The following is a 21,943-nucleotide window of genomic DNA, read 5'->3' as shown; positions in this document are numbered from 1 at the left end:
GATACTCACTTCATGGTTGATGATACCAGACATACATTGATTCAGACCCAGTTTGTTGAATTCATTGAGTCCACAGGCCAGCACTTTGCCTGACTGGGTCAGCAGAAATGTCCCATCACAGCCACATTGAACAGCAACAATAATCAAGGCCTTTGGAACATCCACCTGCAAGGAAAAAAAAAATCCCTCAAATGTAACTTGTATTAGGAAAAAACCCTTGAGATTCTTTCAAAAAAATGTCCTACATTTAACAGAATGACTATAGGGAAGTAAAGATTGCCAGCTCTTCAGATCTGCACAGCAGCTTAGAGGCTACTGTTTTCAACAAGAAGCTCAGGTTTCATAATAAAGTAAAAGGCAGTTCCAGGTCAGCTAAGCAGACAGTCCTACTTAGGAAAACTTCTCAGAAAAGTTGGGAAAGGAGCAGCTTCACCCATTGCTGATGATGCCCTCTGAGAGAGAAGGCTCAGGACAGTTATAAAAGAAACTGAGTAGCCCTGTGGGGTCCCAGGCTGGTCATGTTATAAGTGAGGAGATAGATTACTGAGGTACCAGCCAGGACTTGCGAATGCTCACGTCCCTCTGCAGCTAACCAGACAGGGGTGGTGGGGGGGGACACATGACGGATATCTTTGAAACCTGAAAACTCAAACCTCAAAGTTCCGACTACAGCCTTTTCAGAAGAAGAGGAACAACCGATAATCCCACTGAGAATGGCCCCCCAAATATATGTTAATTTTTTAAGTGTAATAAACACATGCAGTGAATGGGATAGTGGATTACAGCCAACCTTTTCGAGTGGGCAAGCCTGTGCCCTAGGGTGGGTGTGAGAGGTGACCTTCCCTCAGCTGGTTTCAGCTCCTGTGCCAGCTCTTAAAAGTGCCAGCTCTTGCAGTGATGGGAGGAATTAGATACTATGTTTTATACAATGTAACCCCTAAATACAAAAACTATTTCAACTGGTGTTCAACTGGGGAAATAGGAGGGAGAAGGACTGTGTTGGGCTAAAAGACAGTATGTTGTTTTCCAGTATCTTTCCAAGGAATTTTCCAGGGTGTATTTAGCTCGATGTGACTTTTTCACTGTACAAGCTAATTTTAGCTCTCATCCCGAGTAAGATGTGACTCCTCAGTGTCTACAGAAGCTGAATCCTCTTTGTTAATTTTTTATGATTTAGTCAGATGACAAGACCACATAGTGCTAAATCTGGAATCCTGGATTGTCAGTGTCCTAGATAGGAAATATTTCAGAAATGAACACCTTGACATGAGGAGTCAGAGAAAGAAGGCAAAGTCCTGCAGTCTGTGTGACCGAAATAGGCTTTAGGAAGCAGCTGCTTCTGATTTTACCTTCTGTGGTGTATAATAATCCTCTTCTGAATCCAAACCCAGTCGTCCTGAGACACACATAAGAAAGAAAATAATTAAAATGAGGGCCCCCTCCCTTGGACACAGACAAGGGGGTGGTGAGGGCCTGGGGCGGGGAGGACTGGAGGGGTCAATGGGGGGGGGGAAGAGGACATATATAATACTTTCAACAATAAAGAATTATTTTTAAAAAAATGAGGGCCTCTTCCCAATGAAAATATTCCATAAGATTTTCCTTTACTGAATTAACACTTCTCAAGTAGAGGCTACAAGATGTGTTTAGATGCACACAAGCCTGAAAGCAGGTTGTGTGCCTGGGAATAAGTGGACAGAGACAGGGCTACACCTACCATATTCACCACAGCCCCAAGAATAAACTTCTTTGTTTCGTGTCAAAACCACCACATGATTATCTCCACAGGAGACCTGCTCCACTGGATTGTTCAGGAAGAATTTCAGTTGCCTGGGCTCTAGTACTTCGGGGCCAGCAACCTTGTCCACCCCCATGCAGCCATAATAATCAGATCCAAAGGCATAGAGCTGACCCTCATCTGTAAAAGAAAGGAAAGCACAACCCATCAAAAGAATGACTTATTTTGTCCAATCAGAAAGCTGGGCAGGACTGAAATGAGGACTACCCCAGCCAATGAGCTCACATGAGATGATTACATCAGAGAAATCTGAAGGCTAGGCTGTGCAAGTCTAAAGTTGTTTGTATTTATAGGATCACTTGTACGGTTACAATAACAGTTTTAAAAAGTGGTTGTATCCTCATGTTAAAGGCTTACATTTTTTCTTGGAGTCATCTCTATTTTATAGAGAAAAAGAGAAGTACTAACGAATCATAAAGGGAGTACTGACAAGACCAAAATTTAATTTTAGCTTTTAATTCTTGATTTAGTGTTATCCACACGTGACTAGGTGGTGAAGTTATTTTTCTCCATACCTGGGACATTCCATATCCCACCTCTTCTCTGTTACCCACCTGCATTCTCCTTGCTCATCACCCCCCTAATATTACAGCAAATTGAGCATATTGTTATTAATGTGTATATCTGCTCACTGTCTTTGGTTCTGTGAATACTGTCTTTTGTTATAAAATCCCAACTAAAACTGCACAGTATAATACTCCACATTAAATACACTTGGGTGCTTTCTGCTGATGGCTTACCTGTCACACAGACAGTGAAATCATCACCACATGACACCTGATGAATAGCTTTGCCTTGCAACTTTTCCACATGCTTGGGCTGTCGGTAGGAGGCTTTGTCTCCATGGCCCAGCTGACCATGGAGTTTAGTGCCCCCTTGCATGTTCTGTGAAATAAAGAGGTCTTGTGAAGTTTTAACTTTTCATGCCAAAAAGCTAATCTTCAATATAACTTTTTTAAAGAAAAACAACAGGAAAAATATCAACTGGAAATTTAGAAATGAAAAAAAAATGGATAAGGAGATTAAACTGTTATTTATTTATTTATAAGATTAAACCTTTTAATCATAGGTAGTAAAAAACCCCTGCCAGCAGGTAAAGACTTATAAGTATCCAAATTGATATCCACCAGGTCTTAAAAGGACACAATTCCAATTTTGCCTTTTTCTTTTAATTCTAAGGTGAACTATAAATTTAACTAGAGGCCCGGTGCATGACATTCATGCACTGGGAGGGCAGTGGGGTGTCCCTCAGCCCAGCCTGCACCCTCTTGCAGTCTGGGACCCCTCAGGGGATGTCTCCCCATGGGCCTAAGAGGAGCGGGAGCGGGCCTAAGCCGGAAGTCGGACATCCCCTGAGGGGTCCTTAGCACTGCCATGGAGACAGGAGTCCGGCTTCTGGCTGAGTGGTGCTCCCCTTGTGGGAGCGCACTGACCACCAGGGGCAGCTCCTGCATTTAGCGTCTGCCCCCTTGCCCCCTGGTGGCCAGTGCGCATCATAGCGACCAGTCGTTCAGTCGATTTGCATATTAGGGTTTTATTATATAGAATTATGGGTGATGATAAAAAATTCTTTTATATAGTCTAATTTACTTTCTACGGGAGTACATCCTCTTGGATATTCTCACTAGAAGTTTTACAAATTTTGGTCACAGTTTCCCTGAAATATATAGAGTTCTAAAGAATTTGGCTACATCAAAGAGGCTGCTATACAGCACAGAGAATAGTCATAAATGACTTTCCAATATTTTAATAGAGATAAGTAATACTTTTCATTCAATAACTCTAAATTCTTATATAAATTTTTTATTTTTATATTTTTAGAGAGAAAGGGAGAGGGAGAGAGAAAAAAAGCAGTGTGAGAGTGAAACATTGATCAGCTGCCTCCTGCATGCTCCCTACCAGGGATTGTGCCTGCAACCCAGGCATGTACCGTGATAGAGAATTGAACTGGCAACCTTTTGCCGCCCAACCAACTGAGCCACACAAGCCAGGGCAAGTCTTCATATAAATGTTTTTTAAGGCACTAATTTCACTCTACTTTTGGCAACACACACAGGGGCTAGTTCTTTCAGGGATAGTGTTTTATGAAATAACAAGTTACCACACTACAATAGATGCCATATCATTCATTCTTTCTTCCTATCAATCAACAGTTGAGTTTCTCTACTATTTCACCCACTTAAAGCCTGTCCTCCTAAAGCCTACAAAAAATTACTAGAAAAAAATGACCTCCCTCAGGAAGAGGAGGGAGAGGGAAAACCAAGGGCCTAAGACAAGATCAGGTAAAGGAAAAGCAGTCTAAAACAAGCCTGAGAAGGCACAGCTGAAGAAACAGGAGGAAAGCTAAGGGAACATGCTCTCATGGGAGCCAAGGGAAGACAAAGCTTCAAGAAGAGAGTGGTCAGCTTCAACTGTATCACATACTGCCGGGAGATCAAGCAACATAAGGACTTGCTTATAAAAAGCACCTGTTTTATTTTCACAATTTATAGGTCACTCTGTTAAGAGTAGTTTCAATCAAATGACAGAGATGAAAGTTGCATTGTTGGTGAATGAAGAACAAGTGGGAGATAAAGAAATAGCAATACAGGCGATCTGTTCAAGAAGGTGAGAGATAGGATGGAATCTAGAGGGGAACAAAGGAAAACCCTACTCTAGATATACCTAGCCATCTTCAATCACTGATGGAAGTCTTGGAATTTTCCTGCCATGGCACACTGCTTCCTTTGTTTACAAAGCTATTTCACAGATATTAGTTGCTCTGAATCTCATTGTAATAGAACAGGGTAATTAAGTGACTTTCTTAAACGAGAGTCCAGTTTCCTAAGTCCAAACCTAGAGCTCTTTAAAAAAAATTCAGAGAGGAAGGGAGATGGAGAGATAGAAACATCAACGATGAGAGAATCATTGATTGGCTACCTCCTGCACACCCCACACTGGGGATTGAGCCTGCAACCCAGACATGTTCCCTAACCAGGAATCGAACTGTGACCTCATGGCTCATGCCGCCGGGCCAAACCTCTGGCTCTTTTAATTCATTCATTCTCTCTCTCTCTCTCTCTCTCTCTCTCTCTCTCTCTCTCATTCATTTAAAAAAAAAATTTACAAGAGACCTAATATGTACTAGGCTTTGGACATACATCAGTGAATTCTAAAAAGACAAAATCAATGTTCTTTATATTCCATCAGCCCATGCTGCTACTCCTGCAGCACATGTTCAACTTAGACATCTGGGTCTGGTAAACAATTATGCTTACATCACTGTTCTAAAGTACTTAGCTTTCACTTACCACCCAGGTGTACAGTTCCTTCTCCACTGTGACCACAGCAAAGTGGGTGTTCCCTGCACACACCTGCCGAGCACTACAGCCACTCTTGATGACATCCAGTTTTTGGGGAGTGGATTTTCCACCACCCCAAACATAGACTTCACTGGTTCGTGATGTTACCACAGCAATGGGTGCTTCAGTCACAGTACTTGACCTGCCAACAACCCCCAGAACAAAGACACATTTAACATAAAAACTGTATTGTAGAAAAATGCTTCCAGTCTGATCCCTGAGAAGAACTGCAAATTATGGTATGAGAAAGTATGTTCTTTCTTGACAACCTATTTTAACCTTCAATCATTGCAGGCTTTGCAATTCCTGCCTCAGGGCTTCATCACAGCTCAGCCAGATCAGATTCCAGTCTGATCCAAAACACCTACACTTTTCAACTTTTCAACATTCATCATGGTAATGATGTCCACTTTAGCATGAGGGTGAAATTATAGCTTTCCTTTTCTCAGAAATGACTATCTGACATTTAAGCAGATGTTGGCTTCTGAAAGGAGGCCAAAGGCTAATTACCGGGATCAAACAATGCACAGACCCAACAAAGAAAGACACCCTGGTGATAATTTAAGATATATTACTTTTCAAGAGTCTCTTGAACATTTACCTTGGTCTCTTTGTAGGTGCATTAAGCAGTGTGACTTTTTCTTCCATCTCTCTACCAAAAGAAAGGCAAAGATACATGAGCAAAATAATATAACCCTATGTTGCACCAGTGTCTCTTTAATATATTTCACAGATTTAATACTCTATAAACTGTATGTGTCCTATAACATTACAGTACTTTTAGGAAAGAATCCCTATACAACTCAGTTATATAGGCCTGGCTTTAGACAATTCATTAAATACAAGGGGGCCAGCAGTTTGGGGTCATTTGTTTTCTATCTCTGAGAAATGTCCCAGGCTGGAACAGAGAACCTTGAGACCTCTGATGCACATTTTTAAGTACCTGCCAACATCTCCATCTAGTCTGCCCACTGACTCCCCAAATTCAACATCTCTAAATCTCAGCTCATTATCTTTCTCCCATACAACTTTTCTTTCTGACTTTCCTATTTCTAAAACTGCCAACCCCATTCTTCTAATCAACAAGTTCTATAGATTCTACCTATACGATGTCCTCTATACTCACCCCTGTTCCAGTCTCACCACCTTAGTTCTAGACATCCTTACTTCCCACCTGGAGTATGACAGCACTTTCTAATTGGTCTCACCACAGTTCCAATCCATTTTACCCAACCCTATACTGATGTAACACTGACATTATTATTGTTAAGCAACTCTTAGGTTGCCTCTCATCAGATGAACTGTCCTCTCATACACATCCAATATTTCTGTACTATATCTTGAATTAAGCACAAATTCCTTTGTCTGGCACTCAAAATTTTTTACCTACCTTTCCAGCCATCCTTCCCTCTATTTACTGCCCATGTTTTAGCCCAGGGTTCTCATTCTGCCTAAATTGATTATAGCTGAATTCCTGGGATGGTCTTAGGCATCAATATTTTTTGAAAGCTTCTGAAATGTTGCTCTTGAGAACCCTGTGACTATAACCACCACTAATCTAGCCAAATAGGACTTAGGGTTTCCTGAATACTTCCCACAACTTTCTGTGTGTGTGCTTCATCTGGAAAGCCCTTTGTCTTACATTTTTCCATCAAAGTACAAAGTTTTATAGAATATATGTATGTAAATCTACAATTATCTCAATAAAAATTGCAATTAAAAATTATAAATAGAACTATTTAAATAAGAGATTAAAATAGTGATTATACTATTGAGAAATAAATCAGATAAAAATTTAAATGTTAATCAGCCCCTAAGAGTGACATTGCCTGAATATACACAGAACATAAATGTAAGGTCACACTGCTGCACCTGGAGTATCACACATAATTCTAGGCACTAAAACACTGTTTTGGAAAAGAAGCAGAAAAGATTAATTAAATGACCTAACAGAATAAAGGTACTGACCAAACAGAAGAGATTGTGGAATTAGGTATATACTTAATGTATCTAAAGGGTAAGCTTGAAAAAGAGCATGGTAAATGCTTGAATATTGGGAAGATATAGAAACAAAGAACTGGTAGGGGAGAAAAAAGGGTAGTGAGGCAAAATAGTATAATAGGATAAAATACAGACGACAACATTTAAGAAGGATAAAGAACACCTCTTCCTTTAAGTAAGGGTTTGAAGCCTCCTGTAGTAGGTGAGGGATAAAAGCCCTCTTTCCTACCTCTAGAGCCCTCTAATAGAATAAATCTCAGCAAACAACCTGTTAGGAATCAATCAAGCTTGACTTTAGGAAATGGGCAAAAGGTATCCTCCAACTCTAACCTACTATCTAAGGGAATGTACTTTAAAAAAAAAGGGTCTGGTCCAAATCCACGCTCCTATCCAACAATTATTGAGCACCTTCTGCCAGGCCTTCTTTTAATCCTCACCCTACCTCACTGAATGGAGGAGAAAACTAAGGAACAGAGATGTTAAATAACTTGACAAATATAATGACAGAACTCAGATACAAACCTAAGGATGTCTTCCCTTAACTACTAAAATTCTAATGCCTAACTCTAGATTAAAACTCATAGATGGGGGTGGGAGGTCTTAGGGTCTCATCAGTATAAATTTAGAAGAAAATAGCACAGGCTAAGGAGGTAAAAGTCAGGAGCTACCCCCAAATAATAAAGGCAGAGATGTTGGTAAAAAATAGCACCAGAGCGGCTAAGTCAGGAAACACCACCCTCTTTGTGGTACTTTGATCAGATCGCTAACAGTCAACCACCTACGGAAAGACAACAGAGTGACTTTTTTGTACTTTACCTCCTACGTTTCCTGAGAAGGGGGCGATCTAGCAGTTCATCTGCAGTGGGTCTCTGCTCAGGATCCTAAAAAATACCAATGGAGCTAGTTTTAATATAAAGGGAATGGGCAAAATGGGATCTTAAAGAGGCTTTTTATTTCCTTTTAGAAGGCTATTGGTTAATTATTCAAAGACCACAGTATATTATCCTTTGGTTTTAAAAAACATAATTTCCTCTGTCACACTCCATGCTTCATGTTTATCTCATTAACATCAACCCTGGCACATGAGTGAAAATGCAACTTCCTCAATTAAATTTCAATATATATAGAACATAAGAATCTTGTGGAGTGCCCTAACTGGTTTGGCTCAGTGGATAGAGCGTCGGCTTGTAGACTGAAAGGTCCCAGGTTCGATTCCAGTCAAGGGCATGTACCTTGGTTGCGGGCACATCCCCAGTAGGAGGTGTGCAGGAGGCAGCTGATCGATGTTTCTCTCTCATCGATGTTTCTAACTCTCTATCCCTCTCCCTTCCTCTCTGTAAAAAAGCAATAAAATATATTTAAAAAAAAAAAAAAGAATCTTGTGGAGTGCTTGTTACAAATAAAGATTTCTGGGCTTTATCCATAGAGATTCTGATCCAGTTGGTCTGGGTTGGGGCCCATGAATCTTCATAATTTGCTTGTAAATGCTCCCAACCATGTCTGTGGTTCATGAACAATACTTGGAATAATACTGACCCAGAGCAACACTGAAAGACAAACTGTGAGATACTAGAACTATATATATTCTGTACATTAGGAACTCTACCTCTGACTATACTTTTATAAAATCAAGTTACAAAAATCTTGATCATAAAAAATGGAGCACTACCTTGGCCAGGTTGCTCATTTGGTTAGAGCATTGTCCCATACACCAAAAGGTTGTGGGTTCGATCCCTGGTTGGGGCACGTACAAGAAGCAACTGATCAATGTTCTTCTCTCACATTGATGTTTCTCTCTCTCTCTCTCTCTCTCTCTCTCTCTCTCTCTCCCCAAAACATATCCTCAGGTGAGGATTTAAAAAAAGAAAAGCATAAGGAAATCCCTTTAAAAAAAAAAAAGGAGGAGCACAATTTCACAAAATAATAAAGAACAAAGCAGAACAAAATACGAATTTGTTGGCTGAAGCACACAACTATCAGTAATTTCCCATGCCTATCCTTCTGGGTCTATCTACAAATACGTCCTACCTGGGAAAGAAGATGTGGTTTTGTGCAGGTTCACCTATGTCATACCTCAAACACTTAAAGCTGGGAGGAAAAACACTAAACTGAAATCACTATGTAAGTCACACTTACCTGGTCAAGGCATGCATGGACCATTTGGATCAGTTCCAAAGAGTACTGACTAGAATCAACTTCCATGGCCCGGATTCCTTGTACAATCTTCACACACAAGTTGAGTGGATTCTATAAGAAAATGACAATTGCATTGTTCTTGGTTTTATAAAGATGGCATTATAAAATACCATTAGGGACTCTGAGATGTCTGTGCTATTATTTAAAGGAGTGGCAATAGTTTTGCATTAGGTCTGACTTATTTTTATAACTATTGCTATGCATCAACAAGAAACGGTTAAGGATGCACTACTGCTATCAAATGGAATGAAGCCAACTGCCCAACATGGAGATATGACTATGTGGCCAATAGCATTAATATTCACTCTGTATTATAATCTGACCCTTCAACTGAATCCCCTCAAAAAGGTAAGCAAGGCTAGCTATGCTTCTTGGCTTTAAATTCTTTTGCCAATTAATTTGCCTCCTAATTTATATGTCCTAATAATGGTATACAGGTAATAGTATGCTCCAACAGACAAGGTAGTGAATGATAATAATAAGCTGATAATTATAATATTACTATTATAATATCATCACCACATTTATAGAGACCAGTATGTACTAGGTAGGCATGTTATGTATTTGATCTTTTTTAACCCTTGCAAACACTACAGAAGGAGGTTATTATCCTTACCGATTCAGACATGTAACTTTCCCAAGACTACAGATAGCAAAAAATGAAGCCATAATTCCAAACAAAGTCTACTTGACTCCAAAACTCATTTTCCTTCCACTATAATATTTAGGAGAATTAGATGATACACCAGAATAAGCTTCAGAATTTAGAAAAATAAAAAGGTCTCATGAAAAGTCAATGAATTTGCATCAACTAACACTTGCATTTTTCATATATACTAATCAGAGCATTTCTGTGAGAGGAATATATATTTTTTATTTGTTATAGATAATAAAATAGAGGATTAAAGAGATGAAATGATTTGTCTAAGTTCTCACACCTGGTTTGTAAAAGTGATTGGATGTGAACTCACTTTTGTTACTCAAATTGTGGTCCATAGACAAATAGCATCAGTATCATCTGGAAGCTATCAGCCCTGTCCCAGACTTACTCAAACAGTCTGCATTTTAACACGATGCCCAGCTGATTTCCTATGTTCTCATGTGTATTAACATTTGAGAAGCACTATTTTACAATGGGCTTTACTTAAAAAGAAAAGGAAAAGAAATTTAAAGAGATTTGTTATCCATAAGACGATAACAATCTTTAATAAGAGTGAGTAAATTTTTCATATAAAAGATCAAAACACTTTAATGAGTATTATATAATTTGCCTTAGCTTTTTTAAAAAATGATGTAGCTGAAGCATAAGAAATAAAATGGCTTATCTAAACTGTAGAATCACACAGTCGATCCTAGAGCCAGTTTTAAAATTATAGTTAACAAATTCAAGCACAGTGCTCGAACTATTTGATGATTAGTCAATGGGGAATTCAAATTGGAGATAAATCTGGTCTACAGTATTCTAACAATACACTACTAAGCCAGTGCCAGGATACTAGTTGTTATTTTTGCCTACAGTTGATTTCTGTTCTAGAAATCAGAAGCTCAGCCCTAACCAGTTTGGCTCAATTGACAGAGTGTCAGCCTGCAGACTGAAGGGTCAAGGGCTTGATTCTGGTCAAGGGCATGTACCTTGGTTGCAGGCTCAATCCCTGGCCCCACGTCGGGGGGCAGGTGGGAGGCAACCAATCGATGTGGCTCTCTCACACCGATGTTTCTCTTGCTCTGTTTCCTCCCCTCCCTTCCACTCTCCCTAAAAAAAAAAAAAAAAAAAAATCAACGGAAGAATATCCTTGGTTGAGGATTAACAAAAAAAGCTCAGGGATAAATGAAGTTGATTATCTCAATCAAGTGGTACCATTTACAAGGACAATGTGGAGATAATACATCAACTTACTGTAGCATCAAATGTTCTCTTTAGCGTAAGCAGTTCAAAGATGACACAGCCTACTGCCCAGATATCAGACTTGAAATTGTATTTTACTCCTTGGCAGAGCTCTGGAGACATGTAATATGGAGTTCCGACAAGCTGAACAACAAAGAAAACAATCAAATAATAATTTATTTTCTGGGTTAACCATATTAATATTTCAACAACTAAATTAAATTTCCTAGGAACTAGTGATAACAACCATAAAACATTCATCAGCATATCCCATTATGGTTTTTGTGAGATGATGTCACTATGGGGAGAAATCTTATTCTCTTATAAAGTCAATTATAAAGGAACTAGAGGCCCAGTGCATGAAAATTCATGCACTGGAGGGGGGGTGGTCCCTCAGCCCAGCCTGCCCCCTCTCAGTCCAGGAGCCCTCAGGGGCGGGAGGCAACCCGGCGATCAGGGGAAGGTGACGCCCCATCACACCTCTGCTGCTGCCACTGCCGGCAGCGCAAGCCTCAGCTGGCACTGGTTACCAGAGCCTCGGGTGTACCTGGGCAGCTGGGCAGCTGCGCAGCTGCCATCTGAGGCTTGCCTGCACTTCGGGCTGGCCCTGGGCAGTTGTGGGGCTGAGGGGACTAGGGGACTCCGGAGGCAGGTGTGTGGAGTTGCCATGTGCCTGCTACCCCGTGGGGCTGAGAGGACTGGGCGCTGCCATATTTGAGGGCGGGTCAACAATTAGCATATTCCCTCCTTATTGGCTGTGGGCGCTGCCATCTTCGAGGGCGGGGCAGTCAATTAGCATATTCCCTCCTTATTGGCTGTGAGCACTGCCATCTTTTAGGGTGGGGCAGTCAATTAGCATATTCTCTCCTTATTGACTGTGGGTGCCGTCATCTTTGAGGGTGGGACAGTCAATTAGCATATTCCCTCCTTATTGGCTGTGGGTGCCGCCATCTTTTAGGGCGGGGCAGTCAATTAGCATATTCCCTCTTTATTAGATAGGATAATCTCTGTGGTAAAGGCACTGTGGTACTTTGGGAGCCACAACAGCTCTGTGATTTCTGGATCATAGAGGCTTGTAGGCATTCAAGGCCCACTAAGATTTCATACAGATAAAGACATACAGCCGAAACTGGTTTGGCTCAATGGATAGAGCGTCGGCCTGCGGACTGAAAGGTCCCGGGTTCGATTCCGGTCAAGGGCATGTACCTTGGCTGCGGGCACATCCTCAGTGGGAGGTGTGCAGGAGGCAGCTGATCGATGTTTCTCATCGATGTTTCTAGCTTTCTATCCCTCTCCCTTCCTTTCTATGAAATATCAATAAAATATATTAAAAAAAAAAAAAAAAGACATACAGATAAAGACATAATTAGTAAAAGCTCACAAGCAGGGAGGAAGCTGGCAGTGGGGAGAAGGTAAATGAATAAAGGGTTAAAAGTTGTAACTGAAATGCATAGCAATGAAGTTTTTTAAATGGCTCAATTTGACATTTGTAATACTAATATAGTTAGTGAATTTCTTTTAAATTTGAAAAAGATTTCTTGAATTCAAGAATGAATTTGGAAATAAAAATGTCCTGAAGGTCATGTCTTTCCCAAGATGAGAGACAATGAGTGCCCCATCTTTAATCAGCAAAGCAAAGAAATTTTCAGATGGCTTACACAGCATTTATAATGTTCTTATCATTCCTTCTTTGCATTAACTGGCTAAGAAAAATCAAATCTTGGTTTTATCAGATTATTCTTGCTGCAAAAAAATCTACTTAAGACATGATTGCTTCCAGAAGCTCCATATGGCACCACCATAAAGCAGACTGAATCCCTGAAGCAGAGAATCTCAACCCTGGCTATCAGTATCCTTGAATGTCTCTATATTGCTTGCAGGCATATTGCAACATTATCAAAAAATATCATCAGAACAAAATTAATTTTTATTAAATTTACATTTTCAAGTTCTTTTTAGGACAGAGCATTGTGAAACCAGTAGAGTAATAATTGGGTTTTATAATTCCTTAAAGGATGAGATCACTGTCCTTAAAGGTCAACTTATGTCTATGCTTTATTAATGAATGGTCTTTCTTAGGATCAGGTGAGAAGGGAACCCTGCAGTTTAGACTATGTACAATATTAAAGATCAAATTGTTCTCTGGGCATCAGCCTTTATTTGTAATACATGGCTTCTGAACCAGAAAATTTTAAAGGAAACACAAAAAGAGATGTGCAACATCATAAGCTCAAATGTTAAGAGATAAAGTGAAATCTATTAAGATCTTAGGCTGGAAAAACGGTAAAGTATTTTATGGCTTTTTAGAAAAGTCTCTAGTAAGTGTCAGAAAGGGATTTGAGGTCATACACACAAAGCAGACAATGACTCTTGAAAGAACACCTGAGCATGTAAATGCCTGTTAGTGAGCCCCGGAAAAAGACTCCTGTAGATTTGTTTTAAAAGTATGGAGAATCTGCAAAAGTATTGAGAAAAGGATGCAAGATTTAGGGGGAAGAGTTGTATCTCATGGTTCTAGAAAGGAAAAGGAAAAAAATAAGACAAGGGCAACATACACTTACCGTCTCAGCCATGGAATATTCAGAATTAAGTTTCTTTGCTAGGCCATAATCTCCAAGTTTTATCAGGTTTGCCTTGGTCAGAAAAATATTTAATGTCTTTATATCTCTGAAGAAAAAAAAAAAAAAAGAAAGATGCTGGATAGCAAGGCCATATAGTCAATTGTTTTCATCTCATCTACCACACCCAGGATTAGAGAAAATGAATGTGTCACCATTGCTCAGACTGCTATGAATCCAAACAACGGTCATCACTTTCAAACTGAAAAGGGGACTTGGGAGAGTGAAGTAGAAAATTAAACTTCATCCTCCAGGGCTTCATGGCACAGGCATGTCTCCCATAACACTAAAGCCAATAAGAAAAGCTAAGAGGGTAAAACAAAAAAATAATTACCTGTCCCAGGTAATTATAATTCCTATAAGGTATACTACTTCTTCAATTACCATGTATGCTTTGAATGAAGTAGTATCAAGGCAATCTTAACACTTGGTTGGTGTCAAAGTTTCAAATCTGTTAAGGCAAGAGAAGAGGCTGCCTATCCCCGCAGCAACTTGATCAGGCTGTGTAGATCACGTAATAAAATCACTGGCTATTTTTCTAAAGATGAATTGACCACATGTTAAACAAACTGTGCCTGGTTTATACTCTAGCTTCCTTTACTGAAAAAATGGAAAAAACCAGAACAATATTCTTTGTAACTTTTGAAAAGAAAATAATATGCAACAGTAGTCATTCAATAGCTATCAAGAAACGTAAGTCAACAATTAATAAACCAATGAAAAAGAAATACTGGTGTAGACACACTAATCTCTGGCAATGGTTAATGATTCAAGGAGGATATAATGACTTTTGACAATAAAGATAAATTTAAAAAAACAGGATATAATGATGTGGCACTGTTCATAATGGCTCTCTCCTATAGCTAGAAATGAACAGAAAACTGTTCCTCCACCCAAAGGTCTAGTACAAGTGTATAATTAATTATACAAAATAAATAGGCTTTTTATTCAAATTAAAAGAATTGTAGAATTAAAAACAATGGCCAATTATTGTTCAGAGAAAACATTTACGTGAATTCCAACCAATCTAATACCACTTCTCATAGTGGCTTCTAGGCTTTACTGATGAATTAATGAAATGAACTCTAAAATCTCTCTTAAAAAATGACTGAGCAGTACTTAGCTATTAAGGAAATTCTTCTTACATCACAAACATGGTTTAATTTCAGGAAGAAAATATAACACCATTGTTATTCACTTTCCTTTCTAAAATATATCAATGTGACCTGGCTGGGTAGCTCAGTTGGTTAAAGCGTCATCCTGAAACATCAAGGTTGAGGGTTCGATTCCTGGTCAGGGCACATACAAGAATCAACCAATGAAAGCATAAATAAGTGGAATAACAAATCGATGTCTTTCTCTCTCTCTCTCTCCCCCCTATCCCTCTAAAATCAATAAATAAAAATTTAAAAATATATAGATGTAAAAGCCCTGCCTGCTTAATCAGGAAAATATTAGTACTGATGGGAGGTACCTAAGGTAGGAGTTGGATTGGTGGGGAGGGATCAATCCCATATTCTTTCACTCATTACCTATGAAGGATTCCAGCTTTATGGATACAGCTCACTGCTGAAACAATCTGAAACAGGTACCACATTACCATCTGCAGAGAAAAAATAAATTATATTTGGACTGGAAACAAACAAAAATCCAATTTAAATACTCTTTCTCAAACAAATAAAATGAAAAAAGCTGCAACCAGAAGTTACGATTCAACATTACTTGACCTCTCTTGCTTGTAGGTTGAACAGGCAAAGGAAAGTGGTAGGGGTAAAAAGAAAAAGCAGGTCATCATAAAATAGTTCCAATGTCATTATAAAGTATAGTATGGTGAAGCAAACTTGTGGAAAGAAATCTGGGAAGAATGCAAAGGTATAGAAAACTGGGCATACCAGTATGCAGTAACAGAACCGGAAAAGAAAGCCCATAGAGAGTCATGATGTGGTAAACCATTTAGGAAGCAGCTATAGACAGCTTCCTTGTTAGAGGTTTCCTTTCTCATGAATATCAACCAGAGCCTGGAAGAAGTGTGAACAAAAGGGAAAAAAACAAACCTCTTCATTGTTGGAAGAGTTAATACAAAACCAGAATACAACAAATTACAATTCTAGCTTCCTACCACAGAAATATGAATTACCTCTTCCTCAAACAACTTGTCCTTCTGACGAAGGATTTTGTCATACAGGTTCCCTCCTGCAATTAAACAAGAGACAGGTTTGAATTACTTAATAGAGATTAAAGCTTGGCTCCTTTATCTACTAGGATTTTAACAGTTAACACAAATGAAGCATTCTGCTTCCTCTCCAAAGGAAATCCCTTCTTCCCTCTTGACTTTTCCATCTTTCAAGTACTGTATCAAAAATATTCTTCAGAGATTCCCCTCCCTAATGGAAGAGGCTCAATACAAAAACAGGAAGTAAGACATTTTGAAAAGAGTAAAAACCATTTCTATAGTACCCCAATTAGTGAAAATATATTGAATGTCTTCAAAATCAGATTTTCTTTTCTAGAACATCTTTTAAAAGAATCTGCAACATTTTTATAACATCTCTCTCAGTGTGACTATTAGAGCACCAGTGATAAAATGTTTTGTATTTACAGGTATATATAAACTTCTTTTTCTTTCCACTGAAAATATTTCCCGAAGTTTAGGGAACACCTTAGACCAGCAATTTTCAACCAGTGTGCAAGTGGTACACTGACGTGCCACAGAAGCACACTGGTGTGCTGCAAGAACTTTTAAAACATGCAATACCTGACTATTTAGTCAGGTCACTAACCTCTTTTCCCTCAGGTTGTCAAATAAAAAAAATGACAACAACCAACACAATAGTATCTGGTGTGTGTAAATCAAAATTATACTTTTTTTGGGGTCAGATCTGCAAAAAAATATATTTTTTTGATGTGCTACAGAATTCTGTAATTAATTTACTTGTGCCATGAGATAAAAAAGATTGAAAATCGTTTCCCTAGACTGTTTCTAATCATTACTCCCTTTACTAACTCATTACTGCAGAATAAGTCTGAATTTGCTTCTCCCTTTCCTTTATCAAGTAATCCTATATAATAAAGAGCTAATATGGTAATTAGACTGGACGGCAGAATGACCTTCCAGAACGACTTTCCAGAACAACCAGTGGGTGGGGCCGCGAGGCAGCTGGGGCTGCAAGAGCCGAGCCCCTTGCATGAATTTCGTGCATTGGGCCTCTAGTACAGACTATAAATGATCATGGGTCATTTTACTTGCTACTTGCAACTATAACTTACACTTTAGCCTTGGCTAAGTTTCACAACTTTCTCCCCCCTCCCATCCCCCTGTAATTTAGTAACTAGAAGTTTCAATAAAGGTACCATTTGTTCTAGATCTCCTAACCACAAAGGAAGTTAACTACTTGAGGCTTCTGCTACTTCAGAAATCTCTATTATAATCTTGTGCATGTAGGGTTGATCAGAACCAGGACAACTATGATATACAAGAGTCTAGACAAGAAAGTTAGAATCTAGGAGCTTTCTCTTAGAGATTTAGAATGAAGAATATGGTGAGACCACTATAGCATGCAGCTCAAAAAAGGACTGAGGAGATTCTCTTACGTAATAAGAAGGATAATACTTAGTACAGTATGTATCAAACATTTGCTATATACCAAGTACAATGCTAGGGTCTTTACACAGTCATTTAATACAATAACCCTAGGATGTATGTTATGAACTGTTATCAACAAACTTATAAGCTGAGACACAGAAAAGTTAATTTTCTTGTGCAAGGTTACAGAGCTAAAGTCATGAAGCGTGGGATGTGGGTTTAGGGTCTATTTTCTTAACAACTAGACCGTACTGCTATATTACAAGCAAAATGGTCCCAAGAAATCAGAGACCAGATAATAGGCCATCCTTTACTATATTATCATTTTCATTCAGTTATGACCTTTGGACCACTTTTTAATAGGATAGCTTTCACTGAAGTCAATATAAATCAGTATCACTTATAAGATTTCATTATGCCCTAGCTGGTTTGGCTCAGTGGCTAGAGCGTCAGCCTGCGGACTGAAGGGTCCCAGGTTCGATTCTGGTCAGCGGCACATGCCTAGGTTGTGGGCTTGATCCCCAGTAGGGGACCTGCAGGAGGCAGCCAATCAATGATTCTCTCTCATCCTTGATGTTTCTATCTCTCTTTCCCTCCCCCTTCCTCTCTGAAATCAATAAAGAAATATTTTTAAAAAAGATTTCATTAAATATTTTATCAAGCCACAGTATGTCTCTAATGCCTAACTCATGTCATTTCATGGGAAAAAAAACCCTTGAAAAATGAATGTAAAATCCAACTGAATACGTAATTTGAAGATGAAACTATAATCACAAGGCAGAATTTGAGAATGCAGGGAAAAATCCCTCTCTTTATTTTGTGCATCTCTTCAAAACTCTCCAGGGCCTGAACTAATTCTCTACACTCAAGAAATCCATTTAAACTTCTTATCACTGTATTTGTCTTTTCTTTTTTAATCCACTTCAAGGTAAGTATGAACAGACTGTCTTGCTAAAGGAAGTCCCACTGAATTCTACCTTACCATTACAATATTCCAGCTCAATCAGCAGGGTGGTATTGTCCATGAAATGATTGTAGTAGGCAATAATGTTGTCATGCTGCAGCAGTGCCAGAATAACAATCTCATTCAAGGCATCCCGTCGTTCCTTCTCCGACAGTCGGGTCAAATCAACTTCCTTCCACACAACCAATGAATCATCCTACAACACAGCAACAGAGTTATAGTGTTTTCCTCTTGCCTGGTAGCAAATGAATCCACACATGGATCTGTAAACCTAGAAAAAAAAACCTTCCTAGATGGGAAGAGACTGACTGCTTCTATTTTTTCCTTTAAACAAAAAATCATGAACAGACTTTCAAGATTCCGCATACAATTGAGCATCATAATTTGCTGCAGGATCTTATTGCTACACTTAATTTGCATCATGTCAATTCCATGTAAAAATATGGGATGAAGTAATCTCAAAGATTCTTTTGAGTGACTGAGTGACATTATGACAGACTGTTAGTTATGATGAGCATTGTAGTAGGGCTAGAATATTGGAAAAATAGAGAACTGGAGAGTAGTTATCTATGGGTGACCAGTTTCTTGTAAAATGGAAATTAAACTTGCCTCTAATATTATCAATTTAGATTTCTCTAGTGATTTTTGTTTACCCTTTCTGGATTAAGAAGAAGTCATAGCTAAGCCCTTTGAGTTCATTTTACTCATGCTGCCCATTTTGCAACTCTATCTCCTGTCACTTTTATGTATTACATGTTTTTCTTTATTCATGAAAACTTACCTGCAGCTCCCAATATCCTCTCTTTTATAATATCTCTAATTCTTTCCTGACACTGCTCCCCAGCCTAGGAACAACTCTGCCTAAACAACCCTCCCCAGACTTTAACATGGCTCTGCTTGGCCATTAAACCTTTTTGGGAAGGTCCTAATGAACCTTCTGCTGTACATGTACTCAATGCAACCATTCCCTTAATTTTCAGAGGTCATACACTGAAATGATTTGTCCATTCTTTTCATATATACATACAACTTAAATGTTATTTGTTTACTAACTTGTCTTTCCATTGAAATAGAAGCTTCTTGAAGGAAAGAGCTGCTTCTAATTAAATTTTTGTAAATACACAGATCTAATAAATAGTTGGTGATATGGATAATGTTACATAGTTTTTGGAAAGTGTAATCAAATTTAACTTAAAACAATGTCAGTAATTAAGTTCAACATGATAATAATGGAAAGGCACGGGGAAAGAGGTACAGAACTTTGTTCAGCCAAAGATTTACTTCTAATTTAAGTGAGCAAGTCATTTAAATACTTTTTCGTTTCTTTAACTATAAATAGGTACACTAATGCTCATGTCCTCTTTCTCCTATTATAAGTACAAATAAGAAAACAGAATACTGCCTGGCTGATGTGGTTCAGTGGTTGAGCATTCACCTATGAGCCAGGAAGGTCAAGGTAGGATTCTTGTCAGGGCACATGCCCCCTTGGGGCTCCATCCCCAGTAGGGGGCGTGCAGGAGGCAGCCGATCAATGATTCTCGTCATTGGTGTTTCTATCTCCCTCTCCCTGAATCAAAAACATATCTTAAATAAAAGAAACTAGAATACTAACAGTAACTTAACATCATACATTAATGTGAATTAGGATAAAAAAGAACACGTAAAGATACTCTCCCGCAACCACCTCTCTCCCGCATCTTTCAGCCTTAAAACTAGGTTAGCTTGGTACACACACTACAGATGGATCACTGATGGATGAATCAGCTTCAGTAACCAGCAAGTACTCATTAAATGCTTACCTATTCTAAAGCTTAAGTTTTGAGGTTTTATTAAAATCAGTTTATGGTTAGTTTTTGTAAGTGGAGTCACCACTTCGGGGTTTTAGTTTAATACACATTGTGAATTTAAGGGTCAGTGATCCACGGATCTCTTCAAAGAATATGTAGGGGTGCAAATGTGGATGGGGCGATTATGTTCACATTAGATTCTCAAAGGAGTCCTTGTGCCCCCCAAAGTTAAGACTTACTGGCTTAGAGTATAACAAAAAAGTATTACCCAGGCATAAAGCTGCTGGATAAACACGGATGAAGAAACCAAAACACCACGACCTCCCAACGATCTTCAAGAAAAATCTCCAATTGAGTGTTCACCTCGGAACTTACAGATAAAGGCAAAGATATCGGAGCTGCCTTTGCCATGGGAATTTTGAAGCTCTGCCGATCCTCCCCACCCTGACCTTGGAGAGCTATACACCATGAGAGGAAGTGAAGTTTTGACAACACCTCACATTCACATATCACTTTAATTTTACACTTTGTAAAGCATCGTCGCTTAATCCTCAAAATAACCTTTAAAGTTTATTCTAAAGGTAGTTATGACTAACCCCATTTTATAGATGGGAAAACTAAGGCTACCAGAAGGTTCAATGACTTGCTCCGTTCCCCGGGTTAAACAGAAACGACCAGTCAGGAAAGTGCGGTGACTGGCAGCGAGGGGGAGGACCCGAGACAACCCTGCGGGCGCCCAGCGCCAAGCGAGGACCCGGCGCCGGGCGCGGGGAGCCGGGCCGCTACCTCGGTGCGGCGGTACAGCGTGGCCTCCCCGAAGGCGCCGCGGCCCAGGACGCGGATGGGGATGTAGTGCAGCTCCTCCTGCTCTGCCGCGCCGCCCGCTCGCGGCCCCGGACCGGCGCTGGGCCCCGGGCCCGAGTCCCCGCCACCCCCGGACTCGCTCCCAAAGTCCGAGTTGATGGAATCGCAGTGTCGCTCGTACTCTCCCAGCACCGACATGGCGGCGGCCAAGGGACCGGCCTGCGTGTCACCAGGGGCGCTGGCCGCGCGGCGCTTTTGTCGCTTCAAAAGGCAGCCCGCGGCTCCGTAAGCCCCGCCACCCCGCGAGGTTCCATGGTGGCCCCTGCCTCCTGACCCGGAAGCAGTTGTGGGTTCTTCCGGCCCGGCGGGGTTTCCTCCGCCCTCGTTGGCCCACTGCATAAGTCTGGGGCCAGGGCTTTCCTTCCGCCCCGCTGGCGGGGAAGGTGAGGCCTCGCGCCGGGGTGGGCCGGCGCGTGGTAGGGACCGCGTGGAACCGTCGGGCTCCGGCAGGAGCGAGGGGATCACCGACGGGTCTGTAGACTACTTCCCCGACCCCTGGCCAGGTCCCAAGACAGCTTCGAAGTCCGGAGTTCGTCCAGGCTCATCTTGGCGCCTGGCCTATCTCTGGGGCAGTGATTGGGGGAAGCGGTCCCTTCCAAAGTTGCAAAACGCCCGAGAGATACCGTAGTAAGCGGACATATTTGTCTCCTGTCATCTTAAGCGTCAGTGGGTCCACATTTCTCCCAGGACCAGCCTAGGTCCCTCCCTCATACACAACTCCAAAAACTTGTTGAGCCAATTCTCCTGACACTTATCCTTTTTTCATATTTAGCATTCTTTTGTCTTTGACCATCTGAACTCATGCAACATGCTTTGAGAACTAGGTGTCATTGTGTTTGGGGGTGGGGGATCTCCCTGGCCTCAGGCTACTAAGAGAATTGCAATACCGTGGATAAACATGTTCCA

General features: G+C 40.1%; 1 protein-coding gene across 1 annotated transcript in view; it reads right to left on the bottom strand.

Moving 5' to 3' along the window:
- The window catches only part of NEK9 (NIMA related kinase 9), a 38,242-nt gene extending 16,935 nt beyond the window's left edge, over positions 1–21,307 (bottom strand). The window contains exons 1-14 of the mRNA XM_080657813.1: positions 20,960–21,307; positions 18,405–18,582; positions 15,977–16,032; positions 15,372–15,442; positions 13,783–13,888; positions 11,234–11,365; positions 9,277–9,387; positions 7,957–8,021; positions 5,741–5,791; positions 5,089–5,281; positions 2,539–2,683; positions 1,718–1,918; positions 1,350–1,396; positions 10–165 (exon numbers count right to left, since the gene is read on the bottom strand). Coding sequence (XP_080513939.1) covers positions 10–165; positions 1,350–1,396; positions 1,718–1,918; positions 2,539–2,683; positions 5,089–5,281; positions 5,741–5,791; positions 7,957–8,021; positions 9,277–9,387; positions 11,234–11,365; positions 13,783–13,888; positions 15,372–15,442; positions 15,977–16,032; positions 18,405–18,582; positions 20,960–21,175 — 1,728 coding nt within the window. The 5' untranslated portion in view covers positions 21,176–21,307. The remainder of the gene's footprint in view (positions 1–9; positions 166–1,349; positions 1,397–1,717; positions 1,919–2,538; positions 2,684–5,088; positions 5,282–5,740; positions 5,792–7,956; positions 8,022–9,276; positions 9,388–11,233; positions 11,366–13,782; positions 13,889–15,371; positions 15,443–15,976; positions 16,033–18,404; positions 18,583–20,959) is intronic.
- Between the last annotated feature and the right edge of the window lie 636 nt (positions 21,308–21,943).

The sequence above is a fragment of the Plecotus auritus genome, assembly GCF_963455305.1.
Source record: "Plecotus auritus genome assembly, chromosome: 1".
In the NCBI taxonomy this organism is placed as follows: domain Eukaryota; kingdom Metazoa; phylum Chordata; class Mammalia; order Chiroptera; family Vespertilionidae; genus Plecotus; species Plecotus auritus.
The sequence above is the reverse complement of the archived record's forward strand: the minus strand, read 5'-3'. Positions and strand labels throughout refer to the sequence as shown.